We start from the raw sequence: 23137 nt of genomic DNA, 5'->3' as shown, positions 1-23137 counted from the left end.
AAAACAAGGGATTATTGATTTTTGAAAATATGTAATATTATTTATATAAAAATGATCTGCATATTACATATATATGAGTAAATAAAAGGAAAATTATTATCTACTTAACGAATAATTATTATATCTTATTTGATTTGGAGAATCCATACCTCCATACATTAAATGTGTCATATATGGTTGTGGATGGTTTCCCATTATAGGCTGTTGAACTGTATATGGTTGTGCAGGTGTTAATTGTGGCTGGGCTGGTGAATTTAATTGAATATAATGTTCTTCACCTTTTTTTAATTGTACTTTCAAATGTTTTCCTGAAACATAAAATCCATGCATACCTTTTATAGCATTTAATGCTGATTCAGGGTTATTAAAACTGACAAAACCATATCCTTTATTTCTTCCATTTGCATCTCTCTGTATTCGTGCACTTACTACGTATCCAAAATGTTGAAAATGCTGTATCAAAAAAAGTAGATATGGACATGTTTCAAGATTTTCGAATAGTTAAAACTTTATATGAGTTACAAAATTGTGAAGTGCATATTTTACCTGATATAGTTCCATGTCGGTCCAGTGGGATGGTAAATGGAATACAAAAACATTAGCCCCAGGTGGGCCAAAAGAAGCAACTGTATTTTTGACGGGGTAATTGACTGGAGTTATTTCTTTTGGTTTTTCCCATTGAGAGTGGCCAGTTACAGAATTGTAATAATATGGATGGCCATCAGATGTTACATGCTTTTGCCATATATTTTTATTAATAGAATTTACTTGCATATCATTTGTATTATTGTGTTTATAACTTGCAAAACGCACATCTAGTGGCCTCTGGCTATTTGGAAATATGCATTTGTAATCTAAAGATTCGATTGCTTTATATGCTTCTGATCTTTGTTCATAAGTAATAAATGCCCAGCCTCTTGGGCTTTGAGCAGTAGCGGGTACATAATATACTTGAACTACATTCCCATACTTTGCCACTTCTGTTTTTAGTTCATCCTACATATAGATATAAATAAAATGGAATGTGTATTTATATATATGTTATGCAAACTTTTATTTGATAAATAAAATGAAATTACCTCGGTAACATCTTTGGGAATACTTCCTATAAATATTTTAGACGAATTAGCTATTGACATTTTTATTTGTGCACTTTTAATATTTTTTTAGGTAAATCTATAAGGTCAAACTATATATAGGAATATATATTTACATATATCGTTTCGCCTTTTTTTTAATTATATACAATAGCCATCAAATAAAAAGCGATACTTCACATTTAAACATGAGCCTTTATGAAGATCTGTGTTATAAATATATATGTTATGCATATATATACGTGCAAATGTGTCTTAAATTTCAAATTATATATATTGTTTTTAAAGAAAAAAAAAAAAAATTATATTAATAAAAAAAAAAATACAAAACATACATAAGGATAAACAAATATTCGTAAATCGAGTTTATATTTTTGAGGATTTTTTTTGTTTTTTTTTTTATAATTTTTAAATAATATATATAGCTTTGGTGCTACTTGGAATTATGTTTCATTTTATATATATATATATATATATATATATAATATAATATCATAATAGCTTAGGATGTTTCCTAAACATCGGCAAGTCTTTTGCCTTGAAAGTATTATTTAATTTTAATTTGTACAATTATATATTTTTGTACTTTATATTTCTTATATTATGCAATTTTCGTATTTTACGCATATATTTTTTGGGCTTTTGTTTTTGTATTTATTTTACTAATTGTTATTTTTTATATATTATTATTTTTTTTATATAATATAATATAATAAATGCGTTAAAAAAATATTCTCTAATTTATCCTCTTGATATAATCTACTGCTTCATTTTTTTTTCTCGTAATTATTTAGATTAAATTATTTCTTTGCTATATTGTTTGCCAACTCCATGCGCCTATGCATTCGCATTTATAATTTAATCTTATAACGTTTGTATATTTACAATTAAAAATTATATAACAATGCATTATAAAATATGCAAATCATTAACACTTAAATATAATATATATTACATTAACATTTTATACAATTTTATATTTTTTTTTATTGGCATAAATTATTTATATTTATACTTTTTTCTTTTAATCTAGGGGATGTTATATAGACGTATACGATTTTTTTTTGTGACAAAATATAATAGGATATAAAAAAAATAATAAAACACTGGAATAAATATAAATTGGCAATATAAAAAATGTAATTAAATTAACTAATAACAAACTATAAATTAAAAACAAAAAAAATAATTAAAAGTATCTTTATTCTTAGTAATTTTTTATACTAGTATGTATATTGTATGAAATTTGTTAAAAAAAATAAAACATTTGTTTTTTTAGTAACACTATATTATATAATAATATTAAATATACTTGTATATTTCATTCATATTATGTGTAAGTTATATAAAATATATAGGCCCAGCATATAATACATTCATACGTACATTCATATTATATTTTCTTAATTATATATTAAATGATGTAAATGTAAATTTATTTTGGTTTTCTATATTTTGATCGCCCTTATTAGTAGTAGCTACATGGGCTTTCAAATTTTTATTTGTTTTATATTTAAAATGAGATTGCACATATGAAATGTAGAAACATTCTTAATATTAAAAGAAGTTATTTTTTTCAAAGGGTGCAATCCAAAATAATATGTATAATATATAATTGTATATATATATTATATATATATGTGTATGTACAAGCATTATACATGTTATAATACCGAATATTATATAAATAAGCATATAAATTTTTTTTTTTTAATATTTTTAATAGTAATAAATAAACAGAAGTATAATATATGCAATTAATGTTGTTCCTTTTGTACATTATTTGTATTGAGTGTCAAATTTTTTTTATTCGATATATTTTATTCTGGTAAATATAAAATCGCATATCTACAAAAATATCCTTTGCGCTAAATATAAAATATGGCTTTAAAGTTCATGCCGATTTGACTTTTTTAACATATATGCAAAAAAAAATGAAAGAATAATACAAATGTAATATATATACAAGTTTATGTAAATCGGCATGTTTTTCTTTTTGATTTTGTTTTTGTTTTATCATATCCTTTTCTTAAGTTTGGTCTGGTCCTAAGAAAGGGCATTTCAGCATATTATACCAGTTATATAAATTTTAAAAATATCGAAAAAAAATTAAATTAAAAAAAATTATATTTGTTGATTCTCAATATGACCTACTCTCAAAAGACAAGGGATTACTCAAATTTATTTTCACCCCCCCAAAGAAATAAAAAATAAAAAATAAAAAATAAGAAATAAGAAAAAACCTTATGTATGAAAATATATTTAGGCGAATGTGCTTGGATATGTCGATCGAACGGTTCATCAATGCTTTACTATATCATTGCTTCAATTATTTTATTATATTTTTTTTACTTTTTTTACTTTTTTTACTTTTTTACTTTTTTACTTTTTTTACTTTATTTTGTTCGAGTCATGAAACTTAGAGATTGAAAAGTTTGTCACATGGGTTGTGTCGTATTGTAAATACAATTCAATACTTTAGGAATAAGCAAAGATTATTTTATGAGGTGTGTATATATATATTTATATATTCATAAAAATGTATACTCAATAATTTTTGTAATTTTATATTAATTATAAGAGAAAAATGTAAAAATGAATTTATAATAATTGTTGTAGTAATAAGTATAATAAATGTGTCGGACTTTTGAGGGTATACATTGTCTGTTTATATGGTTATGGATTTAAAAAGTTGTTAACATTTTTTAAAACAAGTATATGTATGCACCTACTACCATACCTCCTTTTGATTCTCAAATGTTTTTTTATTAATAATAAAGAGTTGGCTGAATAAATGAATAAAATGTAAAATATAAAAAAATAAGGAAATGAAAATGGGAAATAATACAAATATATTTACTTAGAAATTTTTGTATAAAATTCTGTATTAAAAATATGGTAGAAAATAAATAAGGAAAGAAAAAATAAAATTTCGCATTTATAAAAATATAAAAATAAAATATGAATATAATTATTTCGATTTGTTTTATAAAATAAATATATATTTCTTTAATAATTTAGTTAAATATAATATTGGTAAAACAATATTAAAAAAATATTTAATATGCATATCATACGTATGACATAATATATACATGCCATTTTTTCCTGTTTACAAATATAAGTTTTATTAAGGTTTCAGATTTGACAATAAAATTGATATATATTTTTTTTTATCTTTTTAAGAATTATTTGTCAAGGTTGCTTTTATAAAGAAAAAAAAATAATAATAATAAATGGAAACTTGATGGATGTAACTTTTTAAAAATATATTAGTTTTATATATTTTTTTGAAATTAAAATTAAAAAAAAAAAAAAAAAATTTTCATATATATAATTTGGGCTTTCCCAATACTAAAATATCATACTATTATTACTTTTTTTTTTTACTTTTTTTTTTATTTCATTATGAAAAAATATAGCGGATGAAACAAAAAATGGAATGTATTGTGACCAATGAAAACAGTAGGTTTCCCCCTTATCATAATTTTTTTAAAAGTGAAAATATTTACAATTATATAGATTTGATTCAAATTATTGGGAATATTTATTATATATATACAGAAATAAATGATATTGCTAATCAGGTATATATAGAGAGAATAAATCTGTTAAATTATGTCAAAAATGTGAAAGGAAATAATCCAAACTTCGAAAATTTTCAAATAAATTCGAACAGGAAACATGCATATCCACTATCTATATATATGCAATATATCCTATCTATTACATCTATAAATAATAATTCTATAAGTACTTGGGAAAATGATAAATCTAGTATAAATTGCCAAATAAAAAAAAACAAAAATCATCAGTATGAAAAGTATAGCCAAAAAAACGATAAAACAATTGGGAATATGTTTTTGGAGAGGAATACATTTTTAACTATAATAAATAAAAAATATTTCGAACAAAATACGCAACAATTGTTAAGATATACTGATGAAATTCGAATGTGTAGTTGTGAAAATGGAAATGAAAAAAATGGAAATGAAAAAAATGGAAATGAAAAAAATGGAAATGAAAAAAATGGAAATGAAAAAAATGGAAATGAAAAAAATGGAAATGAAAAAAATGGAAATGAAGAAAATGGAAATGAAGAAAATGGGAATGGAGAAGATGGAAATGACGGTAATGGATGGAAAGATAAAAAAAAGTGTGGTAATGATGAAGACGAAAAAAAAAATGAAAATGAAAAATTGAGAAATGAAAATAATAATAATGATGAAAATGTGAATACAAATGATGAAATAAAGGATAGTTTAAATGGAATAAATAATGTAAATGATTTCAGAAATATAAATGTTGGGGATGTAAAAAATGAAATGAATAACTTATCAAAACTATTTTATGATGAAAAAATTAAAAATATAATAGAAATAAATACAAAAAATGATAATATAATTGGGAATAGTAATGTGACAAATAAAACTAATAATATAATTGGAAATATAGATGGAAATAATATCAAATATGATGTATTCCAAGGAGATGATAAAATGATAATAAGTGGAAATTATGTTAATAATAATATGAACAATCCTTTTAATATTAATAAAAATTTAATAATGGGACCTAAAAATTTTAATTTAACTACATCAGGAAAAATATATAGAGGAAATAAAATAAATGAATCAGGAAAAGCAGGAAATGGAATTATGATTAAAGAAAATGAAGAAGAATATCGAAATGATAATGTAAATAATAATAATAACAACAATGGAATTTCAAATGATGGAAAAAAAGATTTTACAAAAACAGACGGAGTGGATATAAATAACATGAGCAATATTGGAAACAATCCAAATGTTTATAACAAAATAATGGCTAGTCATATAAATCGTATTAATAATAATAATAATGTAATGATAATGAAAAATATGAATAATTTTAATTCCATGAATTTCCCTATGAATTCACATAACTTTAATATGATACCATCATATAATAATATAGGAAATATAATAAATAATAACATGACAAACATCCCGAATATTTCAAACAATTTTATGATAAATACACAAATAAATGGAATTAATAATAATTCCTTAAATGATATAAATATTACAAATCCATCTAGTGCTATAATTGGTATTTTAGGAAATTCACCTTATAATAATAATAATGTAATTCCAAATAATATAGATGGAAATTTAAATAAAAAAAAATCGTTGATATCTATTGATAAAGAAAAAAGTAATAAAGATAATGAAGGTAATGAAAATACAAAAAAAAATAATATTAAAAGTTCAAATAATAAAAATATAAATAATATTGAGGGAGAAAATAATAATAATAATAAAAATACAATAAAAAATATTCGTATGGAAAACTTAAAATTTAATGATAATATAGATTTAAAGAATGTAGATGGAATAGATTTAAGTTCATATTTTGTAAATGGAAAATATTGCTCTAAATTAGCTAATCATGAAAAAATATATAATATAATTTATTATATTGTTAAAAATTCATTACATGAATACTTAACTGATTTTTATAATAATGAAGATTTAGGATATAAAGAAAAAGAAGACGATAATGTTTCAAATTTGTTAAAAAATGAAACTACAAATTATCGAGAAACAAACACAATAGATTCAGATAAAAATCCAAAAGGAGAGCACGATATATTATTAGAATGTTCTGAAAAAATAATTGAAAAAGAAGAAAACAACAAAAATAAAAGAAATAGTGATGATATTGATGGGAAAGAAATTGATCAAGATGATGGAAATGATGATAATATAATACAAAAAAAAAAAAAAAAAAAAATTGAAAATGAAGGAAATGAAAATATTGAAATAGATCAAGATGTTAACATAAATAATACAGAAAAATCTATGAATAATAATAGTTTGAGACAAAAAATGAATGATAATGAAAATAATTATATATTAAGTGAAATAACAAAAAGTATTTGTTCTATATTAAATTTACAACAACTAATGCCAGTAAATACAAGATTAAGTAATCCAGGTTTAATTTATGATCCTAATTATGAAACAATATATTCAAAATGGAAATTATTTTTAAAAAAAGAACAATCAAGTGGAAATATTATAAGCAAATGTTTTTCACGGGATTTTTTACATACTGTTTTATTATGTAATTATGATAGTATAATTGAAGACTTGAAAAAAACAGCAGTGAAAAAAAAAATAAAATATTTTTTTCTTCATATTTGCTTGGAATCAGATATTCCTATCAATGTTGCATTGATGCTCTTTTTGAATGCAACAAAGCAAAGCGACAAGCTGCAGGTACTTTTTTATATATCGTTTTTTGACTTTATATATTGTCAATGATATTATATATATATATATTTTTTTTTTTTTTTTTGAAACAGTCCCTATTACCATCAGAAACTGGATTGGGATATTTGCATCGAGACGCTGGAGGAGCAAAAGAAGAAAACATGGGAATTATAACTTTTGAATGTATAACAAATGACAGAGAGCCAGATCATTTAATTAAATTAATAACATTAAAAAATATATTTTCAAGACAATTACCTAAAATGCCTAGAGAGTATATTGTCAGATTGGTATTTGATAGGAACCATTATACATTTTGTTTACTTAAAAAAAATACAGTAATTGGTGGTGTTTGTTTTAGACCATATTTTGAACAGAAGTTTGCTGAAATTGCATTTTTAGCAGTTACATCAACAGAGCAAGTTAAAGGATATGGAACTCGACTTATGAATCATTTAAAAGAGCATGTTAAAAAATTTGGAATTGAATATTTTCTAACATATGCAGGTAAATAATATTTTAGTTTTTTTTCGCTTGGTTGTATCCATGACTTTGTCGATTAATTTAACCCTGAATTTATTTTTTTACTTTTTTAGATAACTTTGCCATAGGGTATTTTAGAAAACAAGGATTTTCTCAAAAAATTTCGATGCCAAAAGAAAGATGGTTTGGATATATAAAAGATTATGATGGAGGGACATTAATGGAATGCTATATATTTCCAAATATAAATTATTTAAGATTATCTGAAATGTTATATGAACAAAAAAAAACAGTAAAAAAGGCAATACATTTTATAAAGCCACAAATTATATTTAAAGGGTTAAATTATTTTACTGAAAACAAAGGAGGGAATTTACACCCTAATAATATTCCAGGTTTATTGGAAATTGGATGGAAAAAAGAATATAAAGATATGACAACAAAAAAAACGCATCATAAAGAAATTCAATTAAAAGATCAAATTATAAATGTTCTTGATTATTTGGAAAAACAGCAATCTGCTTGGCCTTTTTTAAAACCAGTTAGTCTTTCTGAAGCCCCAGATTATTATGATATCATTAAAGAACCCACTGATATCTTAACGATGCGAAGGAAAGCTCGTCATGTAAGTTTGCATTTAACCCCTCGCTCTTTGTATTTTTTGTTCTCTGTTTCACATTTTTCGTTTCACATTTTCTTCCCCATATTGTACAGGGTGAATATAAGACGAAAGAGGACTTTGGAATTGAGCTAAAGAGGATGTTTGATAACTGTCGATTATACAATGCTCCGACAACGATATACTTTAAATATGCAAATGAATTACAAGCTTTAATCTGGCCCAAATATGAAGAAATTAGCGAAATGGCAAAGTAACCGCCTACCCATGCATTCATATACATATATATGTTTGAGATTTATTGAGATAAATAAAACAGAGGATATTCGTATATAGTTATAAATGCGGAACACTAGGTCAAGCTTGTTTATTTTCCATTTAATTTTTCTTTTTTTTTTTTTTTTGTCATTTTAATTGTTACTCCTTAGCCTTGAACTCCGGCCAACTTCAAACTTAATTGAAATATATATTTTTTATTTTATTTAAAAAGAAAATAATATTTTTGATTAATTTTTTTTTATTATGCCTATACATTTTACGGGCATATTTGTCATTCCGTATGTCTTTTTTCTTTTTTATTAATAATAATAATATATTGCATATATTTACAAAAGGGAAAAATACATAATAATATGCAGTCAGAAATATGTGCATATATTTTATATTTTTTTATTTCATAAATGTGAATATAAATTTTTTTTGAAAGAAAACAAAATTTAATAGGATTATATAGAATGCGAAACATATTTTTTGACTAAAAATACGAAAGTAAAATAAAATAAAAGTAAAAATATCGAATTTGACAAGCATAATAGGTGATGTAATATATATGGGGAGCCCAGAATAAGATAAACATTTTTCTAAAAATAAAATAAGAAGAAAAGTTTGCAACATATATTTAAAGAATTAATTTAAGAAATAACTTTGAAATTTTTTTATCAAATTAAATAAATTTTTGAATGGACCAAGGACATGTTTCATTTATACGAATTGCTTATGTTTTTTTTAAGACACCCAAGAGATAAATATGATGAAGCATTTTTAGGTCCAATTTTTTTGCATTTTTATGATAAAAACTATTATAGAAGGGATATAATAATAAAAAATCGAAGAGGAGAAAAATTAAGATGTTGTTTTTTTACACCTTTTAATTATAGTGAAAATACACCTTGTGTTATATACACACATTCTACTAGTAGTTGTCAATTAGAAGTTTTAGATATATTACATATTCTTTTAGTTTGTGAATGCTCAGTTTTTTCATTTGATTGTGCAGGTTGTGGATTGTCAGATGGATATTATTCAACGAAAGGTTGGAATGAAAGCCAAGACTTATATTTAATTTTAAATCATTTAAGAAATGTAGAAAAAATAAAAAATATTGTTCTTTGGGGAAAACATTCCGGAGCAGCGAGTTCGATAATAGCAGCCGCTTTGGATCGGAATATAAAGATGTTGGTAATAAAATAATATTAAAAGTTTATTTCTTATAATAATATTTTTTGTTTATTCATATTATTTTGTTCATTTTTTTTTCGAATTCCCAGATTTTGGAATCCCCTTTTGTATCCTTAATTGAATTGTATAAAACAACATTTAACTTGTGTGCAAAAAAAAAAAATGAAATAATTTTCAAAAATATTTGTTTATATTTTACAAGAAGAAAAATAAAAAAAAAATTTAACTACGATATAAATAATGTATGTCCAGTATTTTTTATTGAAGACATAACAATTCCAACGATTTATATAATTTCAAAAAGTGATAGTATTGTTCATCCTGCTCATTCATTATATTTAGCATATAAGCAGAAAAAAGCAAAAAAAATAATTTACATAGCCGAAAAAGGATCACAACCATATGAAGCATATACATATGATAGTAAATTAATAATAGCTATGAAATCTATATTATATAGTTATAATTTTGAAAATGATATAAGAGATAAAATATTTGATTTGTCTACATATTATAAATTATTTACATTTTTAAGAGAAAAGTATGCATATGAATTTGATTATATTGATAGATTAATAACTAAAAAAATTAATCAAAAAAATAAAATAATTGACAAAGTAAAGAAGTTTGTTTGTTTTAAATATCAGTCAAAGCTTTCGCTTAGTTCTTCCACATATTTAAAGTAAATTAAGAGTATAAAAACCGTGAATATTTATCAAACTTATATGTACATACATATATGCTAATTTATTTGTTTTTTTATTCATTAATTTATGTTTTCTAACAATTTAGCCAATCCACTGTGGATTCTTTGCGTACCTCAAAAGTCTGTAAGTTCCTTGATCCAAATATGGACAAAGAAATGGTACTATACAGTTATTTGTTGCGAGAAATGGACATTAATTTTTTATTTTTTTATTTTCATTTTTCCCTTGTAGACGAAAATGAATATACATTTAAAACAGAAGAAAATAATAATGATTCTATACAAGCATGTGGCCAAATTAACAGTTCAGGATTTTCTAACGATTATCAAGATGTATTTTCAGATGACGATAATATGCTAGATAATCCAACTGAAAATAATCACATGCACACATATTATTATATAGATAAATTCAACAAATTAAATGAACATAATAATAAATTTGAAGAAATTCAAGGAACTAGCGAAAAACCTTTCAAATTATTGCATATGCAAAGCTCACGAAGTTCTTTAAAATCAAGTATGACAAAAGAAAAAATATAATTACATGGTGAACTATATAAATAAAAAAGTTGAAAACCATAAAACCGTTTCATGAATCTTGTGCATATTTTTTCCTTCTTGATGCAAAATATTTAAATTTTTTTTATGATATAGTATTTTATAAAGATTACGATTACTACTTCTGTTAATTTTCTGTTTACAATCATTTCCTTTGTTCTTATTTATTTAATTTTTATTCTTTACTTTTTTTAGATAAAAATACTTATAAAAAGTCTCTAACATGGAATAGCAACTTGCAAAGTTCTATTACATATTTCAAGGAAGATTGCCCATTAAATCTCCAAAAAAATTAATAATCATATTTCCTTTCCTATAACGCACTACATTCTTTATATAGACAAAAGTATATGCATCAAAAAATAGGGATGATTAATAATTTTTTATGATACATTTTGTAATTTTTCAACCTATATATTTATTCTTTGATATAATTTATTATTCTTATTTTTTTTTTATTAAGTTATGCTATTTTAGGATTTACTCTTAACATATATACACCTGTACAACGGCAGCTTTTTGTTTTATATATAATATTTTAATTTTTTATAATCTATATAATATGTATAACATTTTTATTAATTTTTTTTTGTGATTCGAATAAAAAAGTACCAAAAAAAACACATAGAAAAAAATATTAAGGCTATCAAACGAAAACAAAGACATTATTTAAGCATGGGGAAATGAGTAGATATTATATATGCATACATTCATATAGTTATTTATTTATTTAACAGATGGTTATTCACCACCACAACATTTATTCATTATATTGCAAAATCTAGATTTGAATTTTCTTGGCTTTGGGGAATATTCTAGGATTGTTGCTGGACGCACAGATACAATTGCTTGTCCATTACTATTAGCATAATAAGGAGTAAAATTTTGTTTGTCTACGCCAATTTGGTTAGTATTATTACAAACTTTCTGTGATACAGAATAATTTTCGCAAGAAATGTTCATATTTGATGGGATGTGTGTTTTTTGTTGATCTATTTCAATGTAATTCTTTAAATTTTCATGATATTGCTGTGACATGCTTCCATTTGCATTTGTTGGTATATTTCTTCTTGAGGCAGTGAAGGATTCTTGAACATACTGACTATTTATTAAATCATTTATGTTTCTCTCAGAATATCTATTATCCATATTATTAGAGTTAATATATTTATTATTTTTTATTAAATGATTTAAAGAGGGAACATAGCTATTGTTGTTATTATCATGAGAAATATTTGTATAAGCTTGTTCAACGGATTCACGAGACACCATTTGGCTCATAGGTAAGTGTATGCTAAGATGAGATATGTTTTGATTTCTACGATTTTCATTTACATCATAATAATTTTCATTTAAATTATTTTGTAATTGTGTTTTTGAATTGATTTCATGGTTAATCATATTGGAGGCATTTTCTGGAATTTCATCATAACGAGCATCTTCATTTGTTTCATCATTATACATTGTTTCATTTTTGCGATCAATTGTTACCTTATAAGAATCTTCACTAGATGGTGCCTTACTGATCGAGCAATTGCTTATATCATCTCTTTTTATTTTTTCATTTTCGTAATTGGAAAATTCCTTTTGTTCATTAATAACAACCGGTTCCTCAATTGAATCTACATTTCTATATGTTTCTTTGTTGTAAATATCTGTATTTTCTTTTGTTATACCTATTACGGAAGCTTTATTTTCTTCTATTAATTTATTTGACGAAACTTCATTTCTCATAGTATCTTCATTTTTTGGCATTTTGCAAATTTCGGGAATTTGGATCATATCAGTTAAAACTTCTCTTTCAATTTTATTAACTTTAAGAACTGGTATAACATGCTCGATTATTATTGGAACTTTTTTTTCTATTATATTTTCTTTGTGGACATATATTGGTATTTCTATAATTTTATTTCTGTATTCTATTTTCGGAATATGGATAATTTTTTCTTTTTCTATTAATTTAGGTTCATATTTGATTTTATCTAAATATATATGCTTGGGTATGTGTTTTGTTTTATATGTGATTATTGGTTTTATAACATCAACATACTTATTTACATATTTGATTTCCTCTTTTTCTATGAGTTTTTCTACATATTTAGTTACAGGTACTTTAACAACTTTTTCTTGGCGTATTGGCTTGAGAATTTTGTTTCCGAGATTTTTCGAATGTTCAAACGTGTATGGCACGTTAGAAGGATTTGGGTTTTCCATTTGAGATGTCATTTTTTAGATAATTTTTTTAGTAAATAAAGATATAATAATTTAGTACAATTATACCAGTTATAATATTGATTAAAAAAAAAGAAAAAAATATGGTAAAACAAATAAAATGCTGAAATAAAATGACTGGAAAACGTAAAATGTATATATATTTTTTTTATAGACACAAATCAAACTATATTAATATGCGTTTATAATATGCACTTTTGGCTGGAGGATGTAGTATTTTAAACAATATAAAAATATATTTACATAAATTATTGAGAAATTAAATATTTTAAAAAGGGAACAAATTGCAAAAATTAATTTAAAATAAGACAATAAATAATAATATTAATACAAAATATTGGAAACAAATGTGTGGCGATACAATATTTTTCCTATAAATATTAAAAGAAGGATAAAATAAATAAATTAATAAATAAGCCAAATAAATAATACAACATATTATAATAAAATCATAATTTAAAATAAAAATTGAGTAAATACCGTTTATACATATTAAAAAAAAATAATATATATATACACATATTTGAAAAAAATGTTATATTAATGATGTTGTTGGCTTGTTAAAAAAAACGCACACAAAGTTAGCTACCTAAAACATTATATATACTTAATAGGTATTTTATTATATGATCATGGAATGCCATAATTTTATTCAGGCATAATATATTATGAATATAGCTGAGAAATACAAATATATGCCTGAACTATTCATACAAAATTTAAATTTTACATACACCTTATAAAGTTTTTTAGCTAGAAAAAAAAATTTATTACATGTGCATACTAAATATGTTTAGATTTTTATTTCAATAATTAACAATGGCCGATTATAAATTGTGAATTACATTTTCAGTTAAAGGGGTTATAGTGTATGCATACATATGTATGCATTTTTTGAATAGCTTTAGTAACATTACGAAATAATAATTAATCAAAATGCACATTCACGAAAATTAATTAAAAGAAAAATCATTGAAAATGAGCTAAATTGTTATATAATGTTATATTTAATCAGCTGTCTTAAAAAAATAATTGCTCTAAAAAATGCATATTTTTGCTTAATACACTTTTTAAAAAATGGAAAGACTAAAAATATCAGATTAAGCAAATATATCCTCGATATTATTTGTTATTTTTACTTTGGCTTTAAAATTTTTTTTTAGTGACTGTATACAGTTAGCTGTCAATTCATTTAACAATGAATTATGTATAGCTATTGGATTTTTTCCAATGTTCCCCTTTTTCATTATTTGTTCGATTTCATGTAGTGAAATATAATTGCTATGATCCATACCGCATGATAATAAATATTTCAAAAAATTTTTATTAACATTAAAATTTAATGACATACCATGCATAGATATATATTTTCTGATTTTAAGACCAATTGATATAAGTTTTTTTTCATTATAAAAAACGCCAATTGAATCATCTTTTGTATGTGTTTTGATTGAAAATTTGTTTATAATGTCCATACCAACTTTTTGGAAATTCATTATTGTTTTATGTAGATCAAATAAATGTTCTACATGTACTGAAGGATTAGGATTAATTTCAGTGATTAATGGATAATCATTGTTTTTGTGTGTTATATATTTTTTATCTGAATTATTATAATTTTCTTTGGTAATATTAATATATCTTTTAGCATAATTAGAAGAATAATTTTTTAAATTAAATATAAAATATAAAACTAATTGTCCTGGTCCATGAAATGTTGCTTTTCCACCTCTGTTGATACGATATATGGGTATTTTATTTTGATCATTTATATACTTTTCAAAACTTTGGAAATAGTCTTTTTTTTCATCATAATTTTCAGATTTATCTATTTCATCTTTAATATTTTTAAATTTGTCGATAAAATTTTGAATTATATATAAATAAGAGTTTTTATATATATTTCCCAATTCTTCAATATAATAATTTGCTTCATTTAAAAGTATATCTTTGGGATTTGCAGAGCTTCCTAATGTATAGCACGTGGGGTGTTGAAGTATAAAACAAAAATCATATTTTTCAAGTTTGTTTTTTAATCTTTTAAATTTGTCTAATTCGAATGAATTTAAACTGTTTTCATGTTGTAACATAATTTTGGATTGGTGTAAAAAGTTTTGTAGTTCGAAGGCAAGATTATAGTTTATAAGTTTTCTACTAAAATCAAAAATAAATATTTCATTACTCAAATATGTTCTTTGTTTTGTGTATTTTTTAATATTTATTCTGCTAGCAATTCCGATGTATGCTTTTCTGTTCGTTTTTGTTTTTAGTCCTTTAGGTTTACACCATGGTATTTTCAAGTTATTTTTTCCATTTTTTATTTTGTTTGTATTGCAAAATAACAATATGTGTAAAGACAATTGGACGATGAGCAATTTTTTAATCATTTAATCTAAATGACATGCACACTTAAAATGAACAAAATCATGGGAATATTTAATTTTTTTATGAATAGATGGTGCATTTTCCTATATATACAGACTTATATATGCACATATAACTTTAAAATATACATTATCCTCTAAAGGCTCTTTTCATATTTCTCATAATTCATATAAGCATACATATTTTTTCTTATAGCTATAACAAATAATAATTTACCTTTGAATATTTCTAAAGTTATAAATTATTAAAAATATCGCATGTATACTTTTTGAATTTGTTGAAATTATTAAATTATTTTTTAAAATATGATAAAAAAAAGTCAATCAATCGGATTTTTCTCTATATATTTTTAAGAGAGAATGTTGTATTTGAATTTAGTAGTTTGCATGTTTTTTTTATTCGAAAATATTTAATATAAAATTTAAAATTAATAAAAGGGTTTCGTTAATTGTATGTAATTAAAAAGTTGTGTTAAAAGTTGAAAATACAAACAAAAAAATTATTAATATTAATTGGTGTTATAAATTTAATTTAAAATATGAGCATACACAAAAAAATACATAACTAATATATATATTATACAACTTGTAATTTATAATTGTATATTGTGATACATTTGAACAAATACTTTTTAATATATACACATGATATATATATATATATATATATAATATATGTGTATGCGCGAGTGTGAAACCTATTATTTATATAGGCCCAAAGAATGATTTGAAAAATATTTCATATTTCACCCTATTAATATTTTTGGTATTAATTTAAAAGGGTTAGGTGTAAATTCATTGTTATGATAAAGCCCATATCCAAATATCAGTGGGGTGAAGCCATAACACAAAAAGGGCCTTATTATATAATCGCAAGCCTTAACTGCCAAAAAGTATGTCTGATGATATAAATAAATGGCATAAAAAATGGAAACTGTTTAAATAATTAATGAAGTGAACATATATATACATGGTTATAAGTTATTTAAAGGTGAATGCAACACATTGTTTTTAAACTGAATACATCAAATGTGTAAAGAAAATTGAATATGCATATATATATTCATATATAGTCATGTGTATTGGTTGGCAATTAAGGATATATAAATTGATAAATTCATATATGTAACGAAGTATATACATATTTATTGTGAGCTATTCAAAAGATATCGTTACACGCTTATAAAATAAAATTAATATACAACTAAAATGTAAAGAGTAGGTAAAGTTGTTATATACGTATAAATTACCATGTCACTAATTTTTTTAGCAAGGGCGCCACTTTTTTTTCCCTTCATGTTTGTATTTATTAAAAAATGCTAATAGTTTTAAGTTTTATAATAATAATTTATGGGTATTATTTTTATGGTGAGTCTATATGTTTATCTTTTCCAAATGAGGAAATAAAAATAATAAATAATAATAGAAAAAATAATAGTAATAAAAAAAGGAAAAAATAATAAATAATATCAATAATAATATATTTATGAATTCCCTTCCTCTTTTTTTGTTTATTACGATTTCCCTTTCTTTTTGGATTTGCAAAATTGGGAATGGTATATAAAAATAAATAATCGAACTTTGCTTTTTTAGCTCGTTTTACAAGTTCTATTCATATATATTAAATTTAAAGTGAAGTAAAAAGTGCTTTTATATTTTTTTTTTAAATATTTTTGTAAGGAGATATTAATTTTTTTTAACAAAAATAATAAAGGGATATATTAATTACGATACATGCTTATTTTCTTATTCAATCTGCATATTATTTTTTTTAGGTGATACAAAAAAAAACAATACGCTATGAGTAATAAGTAACAAGTAATAATACACTATTTTATGTAAAAAAAAACAAAATTAATAAATATGCACAAACAAAATATAATTCAAAAAAAAGCAAAAAATGAATGAATAATCAAGAGATATATTAATAGGGTTGAAATGTTACGTGTAATAAATTAAAATCAAAAATTTACACAAATTTTATAAGCATAGCATGTGCGTTTTAGTTGATTGATGATATTGTAATAATCTCTATTAAAATGTTTTACTATCATTGTATTGTTATATTTTACATGTAACTTTTTTTTTTATTGTAGCAACAGTATTATTAATTTATATCTTGTGATTTTTAATTTTTAGCTTTTTATAATTTTTTTTTGTTTAAGCATATTTATATGTTGGATATTTTAATTCATAAAACAAGAATATTCGTTTAAATGTGAGTCAGCTTGTGCTGATTTATTAAAACTTAATTTTGAGTATTTTTACTTAAAAAATATACATACAAATTATATAAAATATTTCAGCGATATAAAGGGGCATATAAATAAGTAGATTAGCTATTTTACCTTTTTTGCTGTTTCCCAGTTGAGCTAATTACATACACACACACGCATATATATATATATATATATATATATATATATATACTCATTTAATAGCCCAGATCTATAAGATCAATACGAATATCAATATATACACATATATATATGTGTGAATATTGAAAAGGTGATAAAAGATGAAACGGAAATCAGGAAATGAAAATATAGTACCTCAAGGGTCGAGCGAAAGCATTGAGAATTTTGGGGGTAAAGGGAATAAGGGTAAAGATGAAAATAATAACAAAAAAGGGAAAGGACATAGTATTACAGAAGTATATAAGAACAAGCTAAAGTTTATACGTGATAATATTATTTTGATAAGTATTATATTATCATTCCTTGTACTTATATCTTTTAAATATTTAGAAGAAAAATATTCAATTGAATCCTACTTAGAGGAAGGAGATAGTTTTGATTATTATGAAATATTGAAATGTAAAAAAGGTGATAATATACAAAAAATAAAAAAAAATTATCGTGATTTATCAAAAAAATACCATCCTGATAGTAATAAAAATTGTAAAGACTGTGATCAGAAGTTCCGAGATATAACAAAAGCATATAAAACTTTATCCGATTCTCGATTAAAACAAGCTTATGATAATTCAAGAGGAAAAGTTTTAAAATTAATTGAGTCAAATAGTATAAATTTAAATTGGAAAAACTATACAGATTTAGTTGAAAACTCAAATAAATATTGGATAATACAAGTTTATTCAGATACTGATAGTTTATCATTAAGTTTTTCAAAAATATGGGAAGAAGCTTTTGATAAATATCATGAATATATATCATTTGGTAGAATAAATTCATTGACTGATAAAAAATTAATAAATAACAAAGTTCCATTTAATGTTAAAATATATCCAACAATATACATTTTAGCACCTGATGGTTCTTATCAAATTTATTCAAATATATATAATGCTAGTATTAAAGATTTTCAAAACTTTATAACTAGTTATTACCCAAGTTATATATATGATATAAAATCACTTAACAAAGCATATGATTATCGTAAAAATTTTGTGGAAATAAAAAAGAAGGGGGATAATGGTGCTATAACTAGTACTTATATAGATAAAAATAATATGGTAGTTTTATTGAGCAATAAAACAAAACAGAGTTTACCCGTAAAGCAAATAGCCTTTGAATTTAATAATATATATAATACTTATTCGATAAAATATGATGAAATAAAAAATATTTCAAATGAAGGATTAAAGGAAGAAATTGTAAATTCTTTAAAAAAATTAAGTATAAAAAAAGAAGAATATATAGCAGAAAATAAAAAGATTGATTATTTTTTACTAGTAAATAGTAATAGCAAAGTGAAAACAATTAGACGTATATCTTCAAGTAATATTAAACATGTATATACAGATGCATTACGAAATAGTATCATTGAAATAAATTCTATAAATGTTGATTCAGTTTGCTCAACTGTTGGATCTAGACACACTTATTGTTATGCTATTATAATTGATCAGATAAATAATGAACATAATATAAATTATTTAAAACAAATATATAAAAATATAAATAGTTCATACACGCATTATATTTCAAAATTAGGAAGTGAAGGTTCAGAGGGGCAATTGTTTATCCAACCTGTATATATATTAAGAAAAAATGTGACAGGAGCTTTTTTAAAATTTATTAGAGATTCGAAAATTAATATGTATGATGCATTTTTATTAGATTATTCTGCAAATTCATATGCTCTTATTAACGAAATAAAAAATTTGAGTAACTATTCACAAGATAAAAATGATATATCATTTCTTTCAAATATTTATAAAGATATTGAAATTTTAAATTTTGAAAAAATTCCTAATCATTTTCAACCTATTAATGTGAACTGTTTTTATAATACTAAAAAAACATTTTCATATAAACTTTATTATTTGTTTAGAAAATTTTCAAAGGGGCAAATTATTTTATCATCATTAATAGGTTTAATATTATATCCCAATTTTAAGAAATATGGAAAAATGAAATATTTATATTTGTCTTCAATTTTTAGTGCAACACTTTTACTTACAAGCATAACAGATATTTTTATGTTATTTAATTAGTATATATATTATGGAGTAGCAAATAAATTATGTATGCTTTTATAAATGGGAATATAAAATTTTTTACAAGCTTCCATCAAATTAAATGGCAATATAACTATTTGTTTGTCTTATTATTGTATGCATTCCCAATTATGTGTTTACAAATTTTGCATTATGATCGCGCTTATTTATTTTTTTTTTTTGTTAAATTAATGACAACACTTATACTGGAGAAATATTTAAGAATATTACCTATGTAAGAACTTAACTTTTTTTTTTTTAATTTGGGGATATGCTTTATGGATATGCCCCAAATTAATTATGCATGCATATGCTCATATTTTTATATACGATAACTTATTTATCATATTTAACTATTTGATTTTATTATTCATTTATAATAATAATTCCGTGGAAATATCAAAATTTTATTTTTAAATTTGTGGGCATTTTATATTGAAAGGGAATTAAAAAAAGATAATGAAAAAAGGAAAGAAGTCAGGTTATACATTCATATGAATGTGAGATATATAAGTGTACATTACAACGATTTTTATTTTATTCATTTAAAATTTTTCATGTTTTATTCATTTCTTAAATTAATTTATTATTCATATTTGTTGTTTATTTTATATATATGCATATTATTTTTCCCATATTTAATTATTTATATTTTTGTGAATATTTTATAAAATACTTCTTTATTTAGTTGCATCATTCCATTAATGTATGTAATATAAGTGTACTTACATATGCTGCATATACATTATTTTACAGTAATATTAGCTTTAGGAAATGTATATTTTTTCCCCACAATTTATGATTATTATAAATATTCAAAGGGTATATTGAAAAGTAAGAAGAAAAAAAACATCATAACTTTGTAAGCATTGATAATAAATATAATAATAAAAAAAAAATAATAAAATAAATAACAATTTATAAAAGAATATAAATTTTTGAATTTTGGCATATATAAACAAAATGAATAATGATATAGCGGCATATGACCTTGAATCTAGCTCTAGTCCTGATATGAAAAAAATAAAAAATGTAAAGAATGAGAAAAGTATTATTAGCAAAATAAAACCATTTTGTATTGGGGGTATGAGTGGAATGTTTGCAACTTTCTGTATCCAACCCCTTGATATGGTAAAAGTAAGAATTCAATTAAATGCAGAAGGAAAAAATGCAATAAAGAATCCATTTATTATAGCAAAAAATATTATAAAAAATGAAGGTGTGTTCTCATTATATAAAGGGTTAGATGCAGGTTTAACTAGACAAATAATATATACAACAGGACGATTAGGTTTATTTCGTACCTTTTCAGATATAGTAAAAAATGAAGGTGAACCATTGCCCTTTTATAAAAAATGTGTTTGTGCATTAGCAGCTGGAGGAATAGGTGCATTTTTAGGAAACCCAGCAGATTTATCATTAATTAGACTTCAAGCTGATAATACATTACCAAAAGAATTAAAAAGGAACTATACTGGTATATTTAACGCTATATATAGAATATCAAAAGAAGAAGGAATATTTTCATTATGGAAAGGATCAGTTCCAACTATTGCTAGAGCTATGTCATTAAATTTGGGTATGTTATCTACATATGATCAATCAAAAGAATATTTAGAGCATTATTTAGGAGTTGGTATGAAAACAAATTTAGTGGCTAGTGTGATCAGTGGTTTTTTTGCTGTTACGATGAGTTTACCTTTTGATTTTGTTAAAACTTGTATGCAAAAAATGAAAGTTGATCCAGTTACTAATCAAATGCCCTATAAAAATATGCTTGATTGTTCTTATAAATTATACAAAAAAGGAGGAATTTCAATTTTCTATGCCAGTTATGGCACTTATTATGTTCGTATAGCTCCACATGCTATGATTACTTTAGTTACCATGGATTATCTTAACAATCTTTTCAAACACATATAGATATTCTTCATATTTTTTATTGCTCCCCATATGCCCATGCTTTATGTGCGCAACTATGTCCCTTATTTATGGAAAAGAGAACCAAAAATTGTATACTAGTTTATACATAAGCAAATTTCATATGCGTATATTTTAAAACCTTCATTAAAACAAAATCACAAAAATCGATGTATGGCATACTACTAAGCGTGTTGAGAAGGAATAATTATTAATAAAATAATGATAATAATAAGCGGGATATAGCGTTTTTTAAAACCTATATATTCCCCTATTTGTCTATTAAATATATATATCACAGTTTCATATGTTATAATTTTTTTTGTAGCATTATATGACGTGGACCATACATGTGTTATAGAGTAGTTTGGCATATATATGTAAACATGATGGCCTGTTTTTTCTTTTTAATTTGTTGTACCTTATTTGTTATTTTGTTTAAAAAAATATAATTATTATTCAAATGGAAAATAAGAAAAAGAAATATAAATGTTTAATAATTGAATTTATTTGCCTTTCCTCAAGAATATGTATATTTACATACACGCATTTTCTTTTTTAATATTATCGAACCTTTGATTGACAATTTTTATATTTTATATCCAATATTTTTTGACTATTTAAATATTAACATTAAATAAATATATTATTGTTTTAACATTGTCTTATCAATAGCTACGAATATCCACAAATCATAAAGTATATAAAATTTTAGCTAGACATTTATAACAGTATAGCTAATATATTGTTTGTAGAGGAAATAACTTCATGTCTTATATTGACTCATATAATCATTATATGATGGGCATTGATTTGGTATTCCACTTATTTTATGTGATTATTGCATGTACTTATTTTTTTTCTCCAATGCATTTCAAGTACATCATATGCCAATTTGTAAACGCCATCATTTACCAGATGTATTCATTAAAACGAGTACATTGAGAAAAAGAGAACG

The 23137-nt window shown here is 22.9% G+C and overlaps 8 protein-coding genes across 8 annotated transcripts; 4 read left to right on the top strand and 4 right to left on the bottom strand.

Moving 5' to 3' along the window:
• Positions 1-96: 96 nt before the first annotated feature.
• On the bottom strand, positions 97-1139 carry PBANKA_0707400 (RNA-binding protein, putative; the record flags this gene model as incomplete). Its single annotated transcript, XM_034563978.1, has 3 exons — positions 97-453; positions 547-996; positions 1080-1139. 3 exons carry the CDS (start codon positions 1137-1139, stop codon positions 97-99), a joined length of 867 nt encoding a protein of 288 aa, XP_034420820.1.
• Positions 1140-4534: 3395 nt separating this feature from the next.
• On the top strand, positions 4535-8713 carry PBANKA_0707300 (histone acetyltransferase GCN5, putative; the record flags this gene model as incomplete). Its single annotated transcript, XM_034563977.1, has 4 exons — positions 4535-7360; positions 7447-7861; positions 7951-8462; positions 8552-8713. The coding sequence occupies 4 exons, from the start codon at positions 4535-4537 to the stop codon at positions 8711-8713; spliced, it is 3915 nt and encodes a 1304-aa protein (XP_034420819.1).
• Positions 8714-9428: 715 nt separating this feature from the next.
• Positions 9429-11477, top strand: PBANKA_0707200 (alpha/beta hydrolase, putative; the record flags this gene model as incomplete). Its single annotated transcript, XM_034563976.1, has 5 exons — positions 9429-9914; positions 10004-10596; positions 10707-10744; positions 10853-11140; positions 11377-11477. 5 exons carry the CDS (start codon positions 9429-9431, stop codon positions 11475-11477), a joined length of 1506 nt encoding a protein of 501 aa, XP_034420818.1.
• A 445-nt stretch (positions 11478-11922) lies between these two features.
• PBANKA_0707100 (inner membrane complex protein 1i) lies at positions 11923-13407 on the bottom strand (the record flags this gene model as incomplete). The annotated part of the gene is made up of 1 exon (XM_034563974.1): positions 11923-13407. One exon carries the CDS (start codon positions 13405-13407, stop codon positions 11923-11925), a length of 1485 nt encoding a protein of 494 aa, XP_034420817.1.
• A 1106-nt stretch (positions 13408-14513) lies between these two features.
• Positions 14514-15800, bottom strand: PBANKA_0707000 (lipoate-protein ligase B; the record flags this gene model as incomplete). Its single annotated transcript, XM_034563973.1, has 1 exon — positions 14514-15800. One exon carries the CDS (start codon positions 15798-15800, stop codon positions 14514-14516), a length of 1287 nt encoding a protein of 428 aa, XP_034420816.1.
• Positions 15801-16543: 743 nt separating this feature from the next.
• Positions 16544-17095, bottom strand: PBANKA_0706900 (mitochondrial import receptor subunit TOM7, putative; the record flags this gene model as incomplete). The annotated part of the gene is made up of 2 exons (XM_034563972.1): positions 16544-16696; positions 17048-17095. The coding sequence occupies 2 exons, from the start codon at positions 17093-17095 to the stop codon at positions 16544-16546; spliced, it is 201 nt and encodes a 66-aa protein (XP_034420815.1).
• A 1220-nt stretch (positions 17096-18315) lies between these two features.
• PBANKA_0706800 (DnaJ protein, putative) lies at positions 18316-20256 on the top strand (the record flags this gene model as incomplete). The annotated part of the gene is made up of 1 exon (XM_034563971.1): positions 18316-20256. One exon carries the CDS (start codon positions 18316-18318, stop codon positions 20254-20256), a length of 1941 nt encoding a protein of 646 aa, XP_034420814.1.
• A 966-nt stretch (positions 20257-21222) lies between these two features.
• Positions 21223-22182, top strand: PBANKA_0706700 (dicarboxylate/tricarboxylate carrier, putative; the record flags this gene model as incomplete). The annotated part of the gene is made up of 1 exon (XM_034563970.1): positions 21223-22182. The coding sequence occupies one exon, from the start codon at positions 21223-21225 to the stop codon at positions 22180-22182; it is 960 nt and encodes a 319-aa protein (XP_034420813.1).
• Between the last annotated feature and the right edge of the window lie 955 nt (positions 22183-23137).

This window comes from Plasmodium berghei, assembly GCF_900002375.2.
Source record: "Plasmodium berghei ANKA genome assembly, chromosome: 7".
Lineage (NCBI taxonomy): Eukaryota > Apicomplexa > Aconoidasida > Haemosporida > Plasmodiidae > Plasmodium > Plasmodium berghei.
Note: the sequence above shows the minus strand (reverse complement) of the source record. Positions and strands in the feature narration are given on the sequence as shown.